Raw genomic sequence first — 21,127 nt, forward strand, 5'->3', positions numbered from 1 at the left:
ATGCAATCATGATAATTTTGAGGTTTCTAGCATGTATTAGAAAAAAGGGGAGAGGTACAATGACAATTTATTTTCCTACTGGGCTGGAATAGAACACATGATGTGTGTGTCAAGGGTTTCAAATGCATTGATATCAAGTTTTGGCTTATCTGAAGAAGTTTATCTTGACTAAACGAAAAGTGCTCAACACCTGTTGGACTGTTACCCTTCATCACCATTTCTTTGTTTTTGCAGTTACTGTATTCTAGATTAATAAACCTTGTGAACTGAGAATCCATCAATTTTTTTCATTGTTTCTTATACTATTAGCTGATGGGTAGATAAATAATGCAAACAGTAGAGGGGCAAGGGACTGTCTTTGTTTAAAGTGAATCCCTGATAAACACAAGAACCAATTAATATATGGAGTCCCTACACAACTTTTTAAATATTCCAACAAATTGTTCTGGAGATGCAAGCGCTTGCTATCTAAGCTAATTACAGCCAATTTCTTGTTCTTCTTTGTGCTAAATCTAAGATAGTTATTACCCTTTTTATATTAGCATACATTAATCTACTGACTATAAATCCTATTTTATCTTTATTAATCTACTACATCTCTTAATCTTGTAGTCAAGGTAGAAGTAAATATGTCCACATTTATATAAGGAAACTAAACTTATTATGCTTTCCTTGGTTAAATATACAGGAGATTACAGAACATTTCTATGAGGAAGGATTTTGTCACTCTGAATTATCCTAAAAATGTCACTCAGTAATTATAAAATATGTAATGGAAGAAAACAATATAATTCCAAACTTGTACATCTAACCCTGGAGGTTACCATTTTTCCCTTTTTTAAAGCTTTATTAACTTCTATTAGGGTAATAGGTCTATTCAGCAGATATATTTGTTGGTCATTAAATTTATTAGTAACATTTTACTTTAAATATTTGTCAATTTTGTGATTATCAGGATCATTTGCATCTTTATTAAGATCCTCATGGATTTAAAAAATATTAACCATTTCCTCTGTATCTGAAGTAAGCTTATTAGTGTGAGAACTTCTGATATTACTGATTTCTGCCTTTCTGCTTAACATCTAACTTCTACTAGCTAATTTATGTAGATTTTTTTAAGTTATCTCATAACTGTGCAATCTTATTTTTCTAAAGCTATCGCCACTTTATGTGTTAAAACTATTTGATATGTTGTCATTATTTAATAACTTCACTATTACTAATGTCTTTGTTTGTTGTACAAATGTTAGGGGTTGCATATTTTATTTTGTATTTCTAACAACGTTTTAACCCACTCTTTCCTTTTATTACTAGCCTATTTTCTCATTCTATCTTGAATATGCATTTTTAAGAGCCCCATAGTATGACTTTACTAACCTAACCATTATCATTCACAGATAAAAAAATTCCCAACTTGTTCCTTAAGATAACTAATTTTATCATATATACTGGGATTCTATAAACAATTAACATATGAATAGTGCATTATGATCAGATACAGGACAAGGAATAGTTTTAAATTAATGCACTTTATTAAGTAAATCTACAGAGACATAAATCCTATTAATTCTAGTCTGTGTCTCATACGGGTCTATATCACATTGTCGAAATTGTATAAGTTTGAAAGATGTAATATCGGACCCAAAAGTCCGAAACCGCACAATAATGAACACAAAGGACAGCGATTTTTTTCCCCAGGGGAAAAAAATCACTGTTCCCTAACAAAAAAACAAACGCATGCGCACACATGCACACACACACATGCACAAACACACGCACGCACACATATGCACACACACACGCGCACACACAAAAATGGGGTTCAGCATTTATTCTGTGCATTAACCAGTTAGTAGAACTGTATGCCAGTAGAATAAACATGACAATTTTTACTTTCCCATTACAGATATTATTGTTCTAACATGCATATGCAGACTGTTACCTTCAAGCCCTCAGTGCATTGGCATAGAGACATGTGGGTTTGGCTTAGTGCTCCGAGATCGAATTCAAGAGGAAAAACTGAGGAGTGGGTGACAGGTGCAAGTCATCACTGGAAAAGCAGGGGGTTTATGTTAACCATCTCAGACCATGCAGACATACACTGAATCCTCTTAGTATAGAATCAATATACTTAGCCAATTACTGATGCCAATTTTATCCTTGAACTCGGGCATCATTCTTGGTAATCGTAAAATGCTGCTCAATAGCAGAGCCTTACTTTGTTCAAAGGTATGAGGAGAGACAGTTTTTGACTGTGTCTCCTCACATCCCTTAAAGTGGGATGCCTATCATTCATCCCCACATGTTCAACTACAAAGTTGTAATTGTAAACGGGGTGGCACAGAGGCCTAAGGGCTCTAGTGACATTGCTAATCCTAGTACCACACACAGCTATCACCTTGTCCTTTTCCAGCCTGGTGAGTGTGACCAACACATTTCCTGGAATGTGCTGATGCCTTATACAACCTCAATGGTCAGGTGACTTGGTACAGATGTAGTGTTAGCATTTTGACAGCACAGCCAGTATAAGCTAGCAGGATTTCAATTAGACCTTGGCAGTTTAGGAAAGGTTTCTTTACAACCTCAGCATATGTTGCAGTGAACTTGTGTAACTATGTTATCATGTTATGTTGTGTTGTTTAATTGGTTATGGGTGGGACACAGAGTGAGAGACACTAGCTTCCAGTTTTGATAAACAATGCATCTCTTTCTCTAGTGAAACCACTGAGTGTTAGAGGTTTGGCTAACAGTAAACATGAAACAGTAGTTAAACTGCCTCAAAGATCACGTACAAATAATTTCTTCACAGACAAGACTAAAGCACTCTTGGATTTGATGATTACAGGCAGTGTTTTTTTAGTTCAATTAATAACACAAATGTCAGCTGACAGAATACACTCTCGGTACAAATCTACAAGCAGTGCAAACAGTGATGATTAAGGACACCCAACGTATAACTAGCTTACTTACACAGTAAGTGGATCAGCTCTGAGGGAGAGTCTTTTAGAGGAACGTTGGTTTCACCCGTAGTTATATGTGGGCACTCAGTATTCTGTGTATATGGATCACAACAGGAGGGCAAATGAATTTAAACAGTTTCAGAAGAGTGATTTCACACAAAATGATACTTTTGGGTGTTTACTGGTGAGAGTCAAAGATGAGAAAGAGGGCACCTTGTGGCAAAATGACCATAAGGGGCAGATAACTACAATGTCACTGGGTTTAATAACACAACAGGAACACAGTGGAAGGGTGTTAAATCTTCAAATTCCTGGGACATGCAACACTTATTTTTCATTGGAACTATAATGGTTTACGATTCAGTAGATACTAATGAGAATGACATAAAACAATGAAATACGGAGTTTGCTTTGGTGCTTTGCATAATTTACTGATAAGAGACAGAATTGTGTGTAGCATCAAACTGATAAGAGTGGGACTACAGAAAGAACTAGCGATGACACATGACAAATCACTGGTTATGTGGTTTGAATATTTTAGATTGAAAGCATGACTGAGAAGCTGAACATTGTAAAATAAGAGCTGTAACACAAGGGGAAAGTACTACTGAAAACAAATAAAATGAAATAAAAGTGAACATGAAATTATTGGCAACCTTAAGAGATAGGATGGGCCTGCTTATAAAATTAGCAGTTAGACAGTACATCAAATACAAGCAATAAACGTGAGTCAGTCAGCCTACAACTGCTACCGACTCAGAGAAGATAACCAAAGATATTCTAATCATTTGGATTCTGTTTACAAGTCATTCATTCATAGTTTGTCTGCACTGCATTGTAATAGTATATATTATACATCTTAACTTCTTTGTTCAAGAATTCAGGCCAAAGCCAGAAATAATGGGAAGACAAAGGCACAAAAAGTACAGTTTTGTACCTACCATAAATGTAGATGTCCGATAGGCATGCATCTGCAGTCCTTACAAATGGGTTGTCCTGTCGTCAGGCAGCCCTTCGGTCGGCCGGATTCCAAAGTCTGGGTCTGGCCTCGGCTGATGTCGCACTTCACCCGACGTCATAGCTGCAGTTATTCGGGTATAAAGGGATCAGCCGACGCCATCTTCCTCAGTGTTTCTTGCCCCAGATGCCAGGTGCCCTCTAGGAAGGCTAAATTTGGATAATTGTAAAAGTTTCCAAATAAGAGAGAGCAAATAAAAATAAACATGTATATACATATATACAAACAAATACACCATAATAGATTCCCCAGCTAGCTAGAAGATGGGTAAATACCCTAGGAGTACCTCAGAGGGAAGGGGAGGGTAATCCTGACTGCAGATGCATGCCTATCGGACATCTACATTTATGGTAGGTACAAAACTGTACTATGTCCTTCAAGGATGCATCTGCAGTCCTTACAAATGGGTAGAATACCATAGCTAAACTGGGGAGGAGTAGTAAGATTATGGTGTAGTTAAGATCCCTTGTAAAACAGCAGTGGCAAAACCTGCTCGGGATCTGGAGTATAAGGGTAGATTATAATGTTTGGCAAATGTATGCACGGAGCTCCAAGTAGCAGCCTCTAAAATGTCTTTGGTAGTCACTCCTCGTAAAAAAGCTGTGGTAGTGGCTGTAGCCCTTGTAGAGTGAGGTCTGATGTTTTCTGGAGTTTTCTTCCCATGGTAGGAGTAACAAAATCTAATGCAATTTCCTATCCACTTAGAGATTGTCTGCTTTGAAATTGCTTTTCCTTCCATTCCTGTTGCATATGCTACCAGTAGCTGGTCAGTTTTTCTATTGCTCTTGGTCCTGTCCAGGTAGTAACGTAATTGTCTATGTACATCCAAGGTATGCAGCAGTCTTTCTCCCCTGTTCTGTGGGTTGGGGAAGAATGTAGGCAGGTGGATAGCCTGGTTTAAAGATACTCTGGAGACCACCTTTGGCATAAAAGTAGGATTAGTTCTCATGGACACTCTATCTTGATGAAAGATCAGGAAGGGCTGTACTGCCATTAATGCCTGTAGTTCCGAAACCCTTCTTGCTGAAGTGATTGCAAGCAGGAAAGCAGTTTTCCATGAAAAGTACTGTAATTCTGCTGTTGCTGCTGGCTCGAAAGGAGGGAGTGTCAACTTTTCTAGCACAAAGTTCAAGTCCCATGCCGGTAATGGTGGCTTCCTAGGTGGTTTTACATTTTTAATCCCTCTCAGAAACTGCCTGAGCAGAGGGTGTGAGAAGACTGGAGGATCCAAGTTGTATTCTGCTGAAATAGCTGATGCATGAATCTTAATGGAAGAATAGGACAGGCCATTGTGGAAGAGCTCTGCCAAGTATTCCAGGATGTTAGCTATGTTTAACAGTGACACATTTTCTCCTTTTGCAGTACTCCAAATGAGATATCTTTTCCATTTTGCTGAATAATTTTTCTTGTTGAGGGCCTGCGAGCCTCCAAGATAATGTCTTTAACCCTCTGAGATAAAGCTGGGTTATTTGGTCTTATGCAATGTTCCAGGCAGCCAGCTGCAGTGTTTTCAGGTTTGGATGCAGGGTCTTGAAGTTGTTCTGTGTTAACAGTAAGGGAACTAGGGGCAGAGGCCATATTTGTTCCCGAGACATACTCCTCAGTAATGGGTACCAATGTTGCCTTGGCCAGTCTGGAGCTATCAGGATGATCCTTGGATGGTCTTCTTTGATTTTCAATAGCACCTTGTGCATCAAAGGAAGAGGTGGGAATGCATATGCTGTCAGTTTTTTCCAACTGAAAGATAGGGAGTCCACTTTCCAAGCAAGTGGGCGTCCTCGTGCAGAATTTTTTCAGTTGGTGATTGTGTGGGGATGCAAATAAGTCTATCTCTGGTAGTCCCCATTTCCCTGTAATGGTTTTGAATATGTCCGGATGCAGCATCCATTCGTGGGCATCCGTGGTAGTTCTGCTTAGGATGTCTGCTAGTATATTTTCTTTTCCTGGCACAAAAATTGCTTGTAACTGAATGTTGAAGCTCAGGGCCACATTCCAGAGGTCCATTGCCATCCGGCATAGAGGGTATGAATGTGTGCATCCCTGTTTGTTGATGTACCACATAACTGTGGTGTTGTCCTTTGTTTGATTGACAAGCCTGACCCCACCATTGGAATTCTTGTTTCAGGCATGGAATTATTGGAATTTGGGTTTCTAGGCTGTGCTTGTGCTGAGACCATAAATTCCTTAGGTACCACTGTAACTTTCTCATATGTAGTCTGGCATGTGGAATCAATATTATGCAGGATGCCATGTAACCCAGGGCTTGCAGGACTTTTCGTGCTGTTAGCTGGTTCTGCTTTGTTAATGCCATGAAGTAGAGAGGGAGTTGCTCCTGTTTTTCTACTGTCAGGAATGCCATTTGTTTTGATGTGTCCAGCTCTGCACCCAAGAAGGTTATCCTTTGGGATGGTATCAGCCTTGACTTTTTTATATTGACTGTGTATCCCAGGGCTTGCAGTAGAAGAATGACCCTTTTCAAGTCTTTTGCTAATTTGTTTTTGTTGTCCGCTTGTAACAGGCAGTCGTCCAGGTAAGGGTAGATTTGAATTCCCTGAAGCCTGCAATGAGCAATTACTGATGCCAGGCATTTCGTGAATACTCTGGGCGCAGTAGATAAGCCAAAGGGCAATGCTGAGAATTGATAATGCTCTGATCCTGCAAGAAATCTGAGGTATCTTCTGCAATTTGGTCGTATAGGGACGTGCAGGTATGCCTCCTTGAGATCTAGAGTTACCAGCCAAGACTCCTTGCCCAGCATGGGAAGAAGTTGCTGTAGGGTCAGCATTTTGAATTTTGGAACAATGAGGTATGTATTTAAAGCGGACAGGTCGAGAATAGGTCTCCATTGGTTTTCTTTTCTTGGTACCAGGAAGAGTCTGGAGTAAAATCCTTGCCCTTGTTCCATAGATGGTACCTTTTCTACAGCTCTCGTCCTTAGTAAGTGAGTTATCTGTTTTAGAGCTTCTGTCTTCTGATTTGGAGGTAGGTTTGGCATTCCTCTCTTCCTTGGTAGAGTATGGAAGTGAAACCTGTAACCTTGGTCTATTGTCTGTAAAATCCATTTGTCTCCTGTGATGTAATGCCAGTTTACTGAAAATAAGGCTAGCTTCCCGCCTAAGGGTGCTTCTAGTTGTTCCCTGGTAGGCGGTGCCAGAGCCAAGTCACTGTGATTGTCCTGTGGAAGTGGTGGTGGCTGGATCTGTGGCTGTACCTCGCTGGTTGTTAGCCTGCCACTGATGTCCCCTGTAGGCACCTCTGGATTGACCCCTGCCTCTTGAGCGCCTATTCCTGCCTCTCTGAGCTCTGGAGGTGTCTGGAAAGGACCAATTCTTGGAAGGCCAGTTCCTGCTAAACCTTGGAGGCTGGACCTGCAAGAAATCCTTGACTGTCTGGACAGATTTTGCTTTCTCTTCCACCTTCTTCAGCACCTGCTGTGCAGGGGAGCCAAACAGATTGAGCTTATCCATGGGAGCATCTAGGAGCTTTGATTTAACATGGTCTGGTAAGGACTGCTCTTTTAACCATGCATGTCTTCTGATCACTGTACCAGTCATGGCTGATCTAAAGGAAGCCTCCAGTGCATCATAGCCGCATTTTAAAGAATGATTACTGACCTGCTGAATGTTATGTACCATTTCCTGAACAAATTTTTTGTCTAATGGTTCATCCGAGGACAGTTTTTTAGTTAACTGGTCTAACATAAATTCCTGATACTGAATCATGTGGAATTGGCAGTTCAAGGCCCTAGCTGAAAGAGTAGCAGAAGTGTAAACTTTTTTACCCCATCTCTCTAAGGCCCTAGATTCCCTTTCAGAGGGGAAGGGGTTTTTGGCAGAGGTAGCTGCTACAGCCTTGGGTCCCTGGGAGATAGTTTCGGGATCTGCAAAAGGGCCTTATACAAATGATAATGTGTGTCCGAACCCTGTAGTACCTATCGGGCTTAGCAGGGGCCGGAGGAAGAGAATCAGGAGCAGTACAAACATCATTAAATGCATCATCCACAACAGTAAGTACTGGAGGAATGGCTAAAGGCCTATGCTGTGGCAAATGCAAAAAGGTTCTAAGCCTTTTCCTAGAGTCTGAAAAATCCTGGCCCTGCCATTGAAATTGTTCCCTCATAGCATGCAAGGTTTCCCCAAAGGAAAATTCCTCAGGCGGAGAGGCAGAAGGAATGGACTCTTCAGCATCAGAGTCTTCATAAGGAGAAAAAGGGCCCTCTGGAGGGTTAGAATTATCTGATTCATCAGAGGAGTCATCTGAATCAACTGGCTCAGGGGGCTGTACTCTAGGCCTCTTCTCTGGAGGTGGGTGAGAGGCCCTGTCTGGGTGTGGTTGGGATCCCCGGATCAAAGAAATGAGATCCTCTGCTAGACTAAGCATTTGTGAACTAGAGCTAGGCCTGTGAGAGGGGGTCTTAGCAGGCACAGTTTTGGCAGATTTTGCTTTAGCCCTGGCAAAGGCCTTAATCGACATGGATGCAGGAGGCCTAGCAGCTCCAAGTGCAGGGGAAGAAGTATCCAAAGGGATAGTATCAGATAAATCCTGAGAACCTGCAAGAGCGGGTGGGATTTCAGTAGCAGATTCAACCATGCTGGATGAGGCCTCGGTAGGAGGTAAGCTTTCGGCCGAAGGAAGAACCGTGGACTCGGTTTCAGCCAAAACCGAGACACTCGAGGTTGGCTTAACTGCGGTTTCGGCCAAAACCGCGGACCGCGAGTGTCGGTCCTTTTCCTTGCGCTTTTTAGAAATTTGTGTAGTTGGAGGATCTGACGGCATAATGTAAGCAAAAGCGGAGCCGAAAAACTCCTCTGCAAATTCCGACCGACGTCTAAGCGTCCGTCGGTTGAAAGAAGCACAGGCTAGACAAGCTGCTACGTCGTGGTCTGGGCCTAAACAAGGTAAGCAGTAAGAGTGGAAATCTTTATGAGGTATTTGTTTCCCACAAATTAAACAGTTATTCACTTTTTCTGACATCGGCTGAGGCAAGAAAGAGTCCTCAACGGGGTACTTAGCTTTTTAGAAGTCTTCGGTAACCCCTGGTTCTGACCGACCAGCACTTGCGAACAGCTTCTGCTTCGGGCGCCACGCGGCAAGAAAGACTAAGGAAGATGGCGTCGGCTGATCCCTTTATACCCGAATAACTGCAGCTATGACGTCGGGTGAAGTGCGACATCAGCCGAGGCCAGACCCAGACTTTGGAATCCGGCCGACCGAAGGGCTGCCTGACGACAGGACAACCCATTTGTAAGGACTGCAGATGCATCCTTGAAGGACATCTAGACACAATTATTAAACATTACTCTAATTCACTTAAAATGTTAACAAAGTAACTGGTTCAGTATCAAGATGTACTTCTGAAGGACAAGAATGAAACTCTTAATACCTAGCATTAACAACTGCCTGTAATCCTCAGTAATTTATCAGAAAGTGAAAATTTGTTGAGCGACAGGCAAAAAGACAACGTAAAACTAGGAGTGTTATGCAAATTCTGGACAGCTGAGAGATAGGTTATCAGATCTTACCACTGTGTATTTCTGTGTAATGTTAACCTCTGTAACCTTATTTACCTACTACTGTTTTACCACTGTGTACTTCTGTGTACTGTTAGCCTCTGTAACCTTATATCACCTACTACTGTTTTACCACTGTGTACTTCTGTGTACTGTTAACCTCTGTAACCTTATATTACCTACTACTGTTTTACCACTGTGTACTTCTGTGTACTGTTAACCTCTGTAACCTTATATTACCTACTACTGTTTTACCACTGTGTACTTCTGTAACCTTATATTACCTACTACTGTTTTACCACTGTGTACTTGTGTACTGTTAACCTCTGTAACCTTATATTACCTACTACTGTTTTACCACTGTGTACTTCTGTGTACTGTTAACCTCTGTAACCTTATATTACCTACTACTGTTTTACCACTGTGTACTTATGTGTACTGTTAACCTCTGTAACCTTATATTACCTACTACTGTTTTACCACTGTGTACTTCTGTGTACTGTTAACCTCTGTAACCTTATATTACCTACTACTGTTTTACCACTGTGTACTTCTGTGTACTGTTAACCTCAGTAACCTTATATTACCTACTACTGTTTTACCACTGTGTACTTCTGTGTACTGTTAACCTCTGTAACCTTATATTACCTACTACTGTTTTACCACTGTGTACTTTTGTGTACTGTTAACCTCTGTAACCTTATATTACCTACTACTGTTTTACCACTGTGTACTTCTGTGTACTGTTAACCTCTGTAACCTTATATTACCTACTACTGTTTTACCACTGTGTACTTCTGTGTACTGTTGACCTCTGTAACCTTATATTACCTACTACTGTTTTACCACTGTGTACTTCTGTGTACTGTTAACCTCTGTAACCTTATATTACCTACTACTGTTTTACCACTGTGTACTTCTGTGTACTGTAAACCTCTGTAACCTTATATTACCTACTACTGTTTTACCACTGTGTACTTCTGTAACCTTATATTACCTACTACTGTTTTACCACTGTGTACTTGTGTACTGTTAACCTCTGTAACCTTATGTTACCTACTACTGTTTTACCACTGTGTGCCTGTGTACTGTTAACCTCTGTAACCTTATATTACCTACTACTGTTTTACCACTGTGTACTTCTGTGTACTGTTAGCCTCTGTAACCTTATATTACCTACTACTGTTTTACCACTGTGTACTTCTGTGTACTGTTAGCCTCTGTAACCTTATATTACCTACTACTGTTTTACCACTGTGTACTTCTGTGTACTGTTAACCTCTGTAACCTTATATTACCTACTACTGTTTTACCACTGTGTACTTCTGTGTACTGTTAACCTCTGTAACCTTATATTACCTACTACTGTTTTACCACTGTGTACTTCTGTGTACTGTTAACCTCTGTAACCTTATATTACCTACAACTGTTTTACCACTGTGTACTTCTGTGTACTGTTAACCTCTGTAACCTTATATTACCTACTACTGTTTTACCACTGTGTACTTCTGTGTACTGTTAACCTCTGTAAGCTTATATTACCTACTACTGTTTTACCACTGTGTACTTCTGTGTACTGTTAGCCTCTGTAACCTTATATTACCTACTACTGTTTTACCACTGTGTACTTCTGTGTACTGTTAACCTATGTAACCTTATATTACCTACTACTGTTTTACCACTGTGTACTTCTGTGTACTGTTAGCCTCCGTAACCTTATATTACCTACTATTGTTTTACCACTGTGTACTTCTGTGTACTGTTAGCCTCTGTAACCTTATATTACCTACTACTGTTTGACCACTGTGTACTTCTGTGTACTGTTAGCCTCTGTAACCTTATATTACCTACTACTGTTTGACCACTGTGTACTTCTGTGTACTGTTAGCCTCTGTAACCTTATATTACCTACTACTGTTTTACCACTGTGTACTTCTGTGTACTGTTAACCTCTGTAACCTTATATTACCTACTACTGTTTTACCACTGTGTACTTCTGTGTACTGTTAACCTCTGTAACCTTATATTACCTACTACTGTTTTACCACTGTGTACTTCTGTGTACTGTTAACCTCTGTAACCTTATATTACCTACTACTGTTTTACCACTGTGTACTTTTGTGTACTGTTAACCGCTGTAACCTTATATTACCTACTACTGTTTTACCACTGTGTACTTCTGTGTACTGTTAACCTCTGTAACCTTATATTACCTACTACTGTTTTACCACTGTGTACTTGTGTACTGTTAACCTCTGTAACCTTATATTACCTACTACTGTTTTACCACTGTGTACTTCTGTGTACTGTTAACCTCTGTAACCTTATATTACCTACTACTGTTTTACCACTGTGTACTTCTGTGTACTGTTAACCTCTGTAACCTTATATTACCTACTACTGTTTTACCACTGTGTACTTTTGTGTACTGTTAACCTCTAACCTTATATTACCTACTACTGTTTTACCACTGTGTACTTCTGTGTACTGTTAACCTCTGTAACCTTATATTACCTACTACTGTTTTACCACTGTGTACTTCTGTGTACTGTTGACCTCTGTAACCTTATATTACCTAATACTGTTTTACCACTGTGTACTTCTGTGTACTGTTAACCTCTGTAACCTTATATTACCTACTACTGTTTTACCACTGTGTACTTCTGTGTACTGTTAACCTCTGTAACCTTATATTACCTACCACTGTGTACTTCTGTAACCTTATATTACCTACTACTGTTTTACCACTGTGTACTTGTGTACTGTTAACCTCTGTAACCTTATATTACCTACTACTGTTTTACCACTGTGTACTTCTGTGTACTGTTAACCTCTGTAACCTTATATTACCTACTACTGTTTTACCACTGTGTACTTCTGTGTACTGTTAACCTCTGTAACCTTATATTACCTACTACTGTTTTACCACTGTGTACTTATGTGTACTGTTAACCTCTGTAACCTTATATTACCTACTACTGTTTTACCACTGTGTACTTCTGTGTACTGTTAACCTCTGTAACCTTATATTACCTACTACTGTTTTACCACTGTGTACTTCTGTGTACTGTTAACCTCAGTAACCTTATATTACCTACTACTGTTTTACCACTGTGTACTTCTGTGTACTGTTAACCTCTGTAACCTTATATTACCTACTACTGTTTTACCACTGTGTACTTTTGTGTACTGTTAACCTCTGTAACCTTATATTACCTACTACTGTTTTACCACTGTGTACTTCTGTGTACTGTTAACCTCTGTAACCTTATATTACCTACTACTGTTTTACCACTGTGTACTTCTGTGTACTGTTGACCTCTGTAACCTTATATTACCTACTACTGTTTTACCACTGTGTACTTCTGTGTACTGTTAACCTCTGTAACCTTATATTACCTACTACTGTTTTACCACTGTGTACTTCTGTGTACTGTTAACCTCTGTAACCTTATATTACCTACTACTGTTTTACCACTGTGTACTTCTGTAACCTTATATTACCTACTACTGTTTTACCACTGTGTACTTGTGTACTGTTAACCTCTGTAACCTTATGTTACCTACTACTGTTTTACCACTGTGTACGTCTGTGTACTGTTAACCTCTGTAACCTTATATTACCTACTACTGTTTTACCACTGTGTACTTCTGTGTACTGTTAGCCTCTGTAACCTTATATTACCTACTACTGTTTTACCACTGTGTACTTCTGTGTACTGTTAGCCTCTGTAACCTTATATTACCTACTACTGTTTTACCACTGTGTACTTCTGTGTACTGTTAACCTCTGTAACCTTATATTACCTACTACTGTTTTACCACTGTGTACTTCTGTGTACTGTTAACCTCTGTAACCTTATATTACCTACTACTGTTTTACCACTGTGTACTTCTGTGTACTGTTAACCTCTGTAACCTTATATTACCTACTACTGTTTTACCACTGTGTACTTCTGTGTACTGTTAACCTCTGTAACCTTATATTACCTACTACTGTTTTACACTGTGTACTTCTGTGTACTGTTAACCTCTGTAACCTTATATTACCTACTACTGTTTTACCACTGTGTACTTCTGTGTACTGTTGACCTCTGTAACCTTATATTACCTACTACTGTTTTACCACTGTGCACTTCTGTGTACTGTTGACCTCTGTAACCTTATATTACCTACTACTGTTTTACCACTGTGTACTTCTGTGTACTGCTGACCTCTGTAACCTTATATTACCTACTACTGTTTTACCACTGTGTACTGTTAACCTCTGTAACCTTATATTACCTACTACTGTTTTACCACTGTGTACTGTTAACCTCTGTAACCTTATATTACCTACTACTGTTTTACCACTGTGTACTTCTGTGTACTGTTAACCTCTGTAACCTTATATTACCTACTACTGTTTTACCACTGTGTACTTCTGTGTACTGTTAACCTCTGTAACCTTATATTACCTACTACTGTTTTACCACTGTGTACTTCTGTGTACTGTTAACCTCTGTAACCTTATATTACCTACTACTGTTTTATCACTGTGTACTTCTGTGTACTGTTGACCTCTGTAACCTTATATTACCTACTACTGTTTTACCACTGTGTACTTCTGTGTACTGTTAACCTCTGTAACCTTATATTACCTACTACTGTTTTACCACTGTGTACTTCTGTGTACTGTTAACCTCTGTAACCTTATATTACCTACTACTGTTTTACCACTGTGTACTTCTGTGTACTGTTAACCTCTGTAACCTTATATTACCTACTACTGTTTTACCACTGTGTACTTCTGTGTACTGTTAACCTCTGTAACCTTATATTACCTACTACTGTTTTACCACTGTGTACTTCTGTGTACTGTTGACCTCTGTAACCTTATATTACCTACTACTGTTTTACCACTGTGTACTTCTGTGTACTGTTAACCTCTGTAACCTTATATTACCTACTACTGTTTTACCACTGTGTACTTCTGTAACCTTATATTACCTACTACTGTTTTACCACTGTGTACTTGTGTACTGTTAACCTCTGTAACCTTATGTTACCTACTACTGTTTTACCACTGTGTACGCCTGTGTACTGTTAACCTCTGTAACCTTATATTACCTACTACTGTTTTACCACTGTGTACTTCTGTGTACTGTTAGCCTCTGTAACCTTATATTACCTACTACTGTTTTACCACTGTGTACTTCTGTGTACTGTTAGCCTCTGTAACCTTATATTACCTACTACTGTTTTACCACTGTGTACTTCTGTGTACTGTTAACCTCTGTAACCTTATATTACCTACTACTGTTTTACCACTGTGTACTTCTGTGTACTGTTAACCTCTGTAACCTTATATTACCTACTACTGTTTTACCACTGTGTACTTCTGTGTACTGTTAACCTCTGTAACCTTATATTACCTACTACTGTTTTACCACTGTGTACTTCTGTGTACTGTTAACCTCTGTAACCTTATATTACCTACTACTGTTTTACACTGTGTACTTCTGTGTACTGTTAACCTCTGTAACCTTATATTACCTACTACTGTTTTACCACTGTGTACTTCTGTGTACTGTTGACCTCTGTAACCTTATATTACCTACTACTGTTTTACCACTGTGCACTTCTGTGTACTGTTGACCTCTGTAACCTTATATTACCTACTACTGTTTTACCACTGTGTACTTCTGTGTACTGCTGACCTCTGTAACCTTATATTACCTACTACTGTTTTACCACTGTGTACTGTTAACCTCTGTAACCTTATATTACCTACTACTGTTTTACCACTGTGTACTGTTAACCTCTGTAACCTTATATTACCTACTACTGTTTTACCACTGTGTACTTCTGTGTACTGTTAACCTCTGTAACCTTATATTACCTACTACTGTTTTACCACTGTGTACTTCTGTGTACTGTTAACCTCTGTAACCTTATATTACCTACTACTGTTTTACCACTGTGTACTTCTGTGTACTGTTAACCTCTGTAACCTTATATTACCTACTACTGTTTTACCACTGTGTACTTCTGTGTACTGTTGACCTCTGTAACCTTATATTACCTACTACTGTTTTACCACTGTGTACTTCTGTGTACTGTTAACCTCTGTAACCTTATATTACCTACTACTGTTTTACCACTGTGTACTTCTGTGTACTGTTAACCTCTGTAACCTTATATTACCTACTACTGTTTTACCACTGTGTACTTCTGTGTACTGTTAACCTCTGTAACCTTATATTACCTACTACTGTTTTACCACTGTGTACTTCTGTGTACTGTTAACCTCTGTAACCTTATATTACCTACTACTGTTTTACCACTGTGTACTTCTGTGTACTGTTAACCTCTGTAACCTTATATTACCTACTACTGTTTTACCACTGTGTACTTTTGTGTACTGTTAACCGCTGTAACCTTATATTACCTACTACTGTTTTACCACTGTGTACTTCTGTGTACTGTTAACCTCTGTAACCTTATATTACCTACTACTGTTTTACCACTGTGTACTTCTGTGTACTGTTAACCTCTGTAACCTTATATTACCTACTACTGTTTTACCACTGTGTACTTATGTGTACTGTTAACCTCTGTAACCTTATATTACCTACTACTGTTTTACCACTGTGTACTTGTGTACTGTTAATCTCTGTACCCTTATATTACCTACTACTGTTTTACCACTGTGTACTTCTGTGTACTGTTAACCGATGTAACCTTATATTACCTACTACTGTTTTACCACTGTGTACTTCTGTGTACTGTTAACCTCTGTAACCTTATATTACCTACTACTGTTTTACCACTGTGTACTTCTGTGTACTGTTAACCTCTGTAACCTTATATTACCTACTACTGTTTTACCACTGTGTACTTTTGTGTACTGTTAACCTCTGTAACCTTATATTACCTACTACTGTTTTACTACTGTGTACTTCTGTGTACTGTTAACCTCTGTAACCTTATATTACCTACTACTGTTTTACCACTGTGTACTTCTGTGTACTGTTGACCTCTGTAACCTTATATTACCTACTACTGTTTTACCACTGTGTACTTCTGTGTACTGTTAACCTCTGTAACCTTATATTACCTACTACTGTTTTACCACTGTGTACTTCTGTGTACTGTTAACCTCTGTAACCTTATATTACCTACTACTGTTTTACCACTGTGTACTTCTGTAACCTTATATTACCTACTACTGTTTTACCACTGTGTACTTGTGTACTGTTAACCTCTGTAACCTTATATTACCTACTATTGTTTTACCACTGTGTACTACTGTGTACTGTTAACCTCTGTAACCTTATATTACCTACTACTGTTTTACCACTGTGTACTTCTGTGTACTGTTAACCTCTGTAACCTTATATTACCTACTACTGTTTTACCACTGTGTACTTCTGTGTACTGTTAACCTCTGTAACCTTATATTACCTACTACTGTTTTACCACTGTGTACTTCTGTGTACTGTTAACCTCTGTAACCTTATATTACCTACTACTGTTTTACCACTGTGTACTTCTGTGTACTGTTAACCTCAGTAACCTTATATTACCTACTACTGTTTTACCACTGTGTACTTCTGTGTACTGTTAACCTCTGTAACCTTATATTACCTACTACTGTTTTACCACTGTGTACTTCTGTGTACTGTTAACCTCTGTAACCTTATATTACCTACTACTGTTTTACCACTGTGTACTTCTGTGTACTGTTAACCTCTGTACCCTTATATTACCTACTACTGTTTTACCACTGTGTACTGTTAACCTCTGTAACCTTATATTACCTACTACTGTTTTACCACTGTGTACTTCTGTGTACTGTTAACCTCTGTAACCTTATATTACCTACTACTGTTTTACCACTGTGTACTTCTGTGTACTGTTAACCTCTGTAACCTTATATTACCTACTACTGTTTTACCACTGTGTACTTCTGTGTACTGTTAACCTCAGTAACCTTATATTACCTACTACTGTTTTACCACTGTGTACTTCTGTGTACTGTTAACCTCTGTAACCTTATATTACCTACTACTGTTTTACCACTGTGTACTTCTGTGTACTGTTAACCTCTGTAACCTTATATTACCTACTACTGTTTTACCACTGTGTACTTCTGTGTACTGTTAACCTCTGTACCCTTATATTACCTACTACTGTTTTACCACTGTGTACTGTTAACCTCTGTAACCTTATATTACCTACTACTGTTTTACCACTGTGTACTTCTGTGTACTGTTAACCTCTGTAACCTTATATTACCTACTACTGTTTTACCACTGTGTACTTCTGTGTACTGTTAACCTCTGTAACCTTATATTACCTACTACTGTTTTCCTCTCCAGGCATCAATGTAAATGGACTGTGCTTACATGGAACTTTGCAATCAGCAAAAAAAAAACAAATAGTTTAAACAATACATGTTCTGCATTAATGGTGTTCTGCATTATTTGGAAAATCCTTGATAAATACACTTCTGCAATACATAAAGAAAACCATATCACTGCTATACTATCACAATATACTATTTACAATCAACTGCCCGACCTTGTATATAAAATAAAACACATGTAATGAAAAGTACACTTACAGTTAGAAAATCAACAGTTTTCTGTTTTATAGTCTCCGACTTCTCATACAATGCTTTACATGTTGCAGTAACATCATGTTTAATGTTTTCAGCATTGTCTCCCATCTCTTCCATAGTCAGTGTTATTTCCTTCCTGAACTCCAAGCTGCCATCGGGTACTTTCACATTGGTGACCACAGCATCACGTTTTGTACATTCAAGGTTTTCTTCTATCTGTTTCAGAAGTGCCACTTTGTCATTTTTAAGCTGTTGGAGTAATTTTTGCTCCCAGTCATGTAGTAACAGTTGCAGTTTTGTAAACTCTTCTATGATGTATTTTTCCAAACTATAAGCATCATCCTGGAAAACAAACACAGAAAGAATCAAGTTGAGTGCCTGTACATCACAATGTCAGTTTTGTCTATGCACCTCTTCACATACAACCAAATGAGTGAAGATCAGTCCTATCACACAGAGGCCAGGCATCTGTCCATGACATTTATGACCCGATTTCAACACTTAGTCCATGGCAAGAAAAGAGGGACAACCACCTAGAGTACTTTGTCTCTGAGAATGTGGATATGGGATAATCAGTAACAAAAAAAAAAAAACAAAGGGACACTACAAAGTGCTCATTATGGGCGAGAGGAAGAAAATAAAACTCAGGTAACTGTGTATTTGAGGGGTTGGTTTCTGCCAGTCCAATCTCTGTTATACAGCCTGGATGGCCTGTGAGGGTAACTGTGTGTTTGAGGGGTTGGTTTCTGCCAGTCCAATCTCCGTTATACAGCCTGGATGGCCTGTGATGACTAAAGTGTCTCTCTGGATATGTACAATTATAAAGAGGCTATAATCCTAGGAAACCTCTCCAGCCATAAGGAACAAATTGGGCTTAGTCCCTACAAGAACATTAATATACGATTAATAGGAGAAATGCTGAGAAAAATGTTTTGGTTGGGCTATGACCTTGGTCACAGAAGCACAAGAAGGCATCATCAATCAGGTCCTGCTGTTGTATGGAATTTGTTTAAAAAAAAGTCAATAAATGGGGGATTATCCATATAAAGTTTACTTCTACAATGTAAAAATTAGTACATAAAAATCACAGACTAAGTGTGCCATCAATCAGGTACAGCAAACTAAGAATTTGCAGTGCATCTGTAATTATGTGCTCTACATTGGGCCAGTCTTAGGTCTTTGTATGAAATCTGCATACATACATGTGATGTAGCATGACTTGTAGGTGTCTGATGTTGGGAAACACATGGGATGCAGAATGCGTGGTACTGACCTATGGGAGATGCTGTTCAAAGCAGGTACATAATGGCTCATGTCAGACTTTCATAACTTTCTTTCAATACGTTAACCAGAAATGTGGATTAGCCAAGTATTAAATAATAAGGTTATCATTAGCTCAGCCTTTAAAGACAAAAATCAGTCTGCACTTTTTTCCTATTCACTTCCTTAAGAACACTGCAGAAAAGATTTTACACAAATGTATTACCATAAGAGTAGACATCCTTCTCACCACTGTTGCAGTATTCCTCAATGAAGTATCTCCTGCCAAGGATAGCCCAAAATTCAGGCAGCATACCAAAGCCTTTACATCTTACAGATGCCATACGTCTCATATATGCTCTTCGTATTGGGTGTGGGACATGAAGGTGACATAGGATCACAAATGTTCAGAAATTAATTAAACCAGGAGGGGAAAAAAAACAAGGACAATGTAGGATATGTACATCCTGGGTGGGAGGATGGTATAATGGTTAAGGTGTTTGCCTTACAAACAGAAGGTGCAGGGTTTGATTCTCACATGGGGTAAGTGGCTAGGCTTAGAATGGCCTGCAAAGACAGTTAGCCTAATACCAGCCTATGAACCTATGAACCAAGGATAGCAAGAGTCCCTCAGTCTAGAGGGTAACAAAACACAGGGAAAAGAGCTGTAACAAATAGGGGGGGGGCGGGGAATGGTAGGGCTGAATACTGTAACAGTGAAAAGAAGGACATCTATTGTTATAGTAAGATTTTCTACAGCTGTACTAAGTCCTTCCATATCACTGTTGCAGTATTCATAACAAATGGGAAAGTACAAGACCTAAGAGAAAGACTGGGAGGAGGAAGGCACAGAAGTGTCCTCTATAAATCCTGGCAAAATAGCCCTGGCAAAACCTGCCCTGACCATGGAAGCAACCAATTTGTAATGCTTAGTAAAAGTATGAACAGTGGACCAAGTAGCAACTTCAAGGATGGAATTGGTGTCCAAATCCTTGAAAAAGGCACAAGAAGAGGCAACCACCCTAGTAGAATGTACATTTTCAAATGAGAAAACATATTTGCCATGAAAGAAATAATAGGAAATGGCCTTAGAGAGCTGGGTGGAGATGGTTTACTTGGAAACAGCTAAACCTAAAGTCCTGGGATAAAAAAACTAAAATTTCCTCAGATTTGTGAATAACTTTTGCTTTTTCCAAATAATATCTGAGCTGTCTACACAGGCCCAAGAAGTGAAGAACCTTCTCACTGGCAGAAGGAGAAGAAGGGAAAAAAGGACAGAAATTGAATAGACTGTTTAACTGACAACTCATTGACCATCTTAGGTGTAAAAGGAGGATTAGTACAAAGAGACACCTCATCTCTGTGAAAAATTAAAAAAAAAAAAAAAAAAGGAGGAATGGCCATGAGAGCCCGAAACTCAGGCTTTCTCTTGGCGGACGTTAAAAGCCAACAAAGTACAAAGTTGCAAAGAAGCTGAACTAGTGGGTTCAAAAGCAGCCTAATTAAAAAAACAGAGGTCTCAAGAAGGAGGACTTGGCTTTCTCAAAGGCCTGATATGATGGAGGAGTTTCAGTAACTGCTAGACTTCAAACAGAGGCCAAAGGAGGGCTGAAGGCAGACAAGCAGAGATAACGTACAGGTGAGCTTTAACTCAAGAAAACACCAAGCCAGCACGGAGCTGATCACAGAAATGATAAAATAAGAGGTACTCTTACTGAGAAGAGATACTGATGGAAGGCAAGCACCAAACAGAAAATCTTTTCCATTTGGGCTT

General features: G+C 39.1%; 1 protein-coding gene across 2 annotated transcripts in view; it reads right to left on the reverse strand.

Moving 5' to 3' along the window:
• Positions 1 to 21,127, reverse strand: part of LOC122813965 (zinc finger protein 182-like) — a 393,265-nt gene that overhangs the window by 246,998 nt on the left and 125,140 nt on the right. For both annotated transcript variants that reach the window (XM_044086519.1, XM_044086518.1), the window contains exon 3: positions 18,097 to 18,435. In XM_044086519.1, coding sequence (XP_043942454.1) covers positions 18,097 to 18,435 — 339 coding nt within the window. The remainder of the gene's footprint in view (positions 1 to 18,096; positions 18,436 to 21,127) is intronic.

The sequence above is a fragment of the Protopterus annectens genome, chromosome 10.part0, assembly GCF_019279795.1.
Source record: "Protopterus annectens isolate FY-2018-M chromosome 10.part0, PAN1.0, whole genome shotgun sequence".
In the NCBI taxonomy this organism is placed as follows: domain Eukaryota; kingdom Metazoa; phylum Chordata; order Ceratodontiformes; family Protopteridae; genus Protopterus; species Protopterus annectens.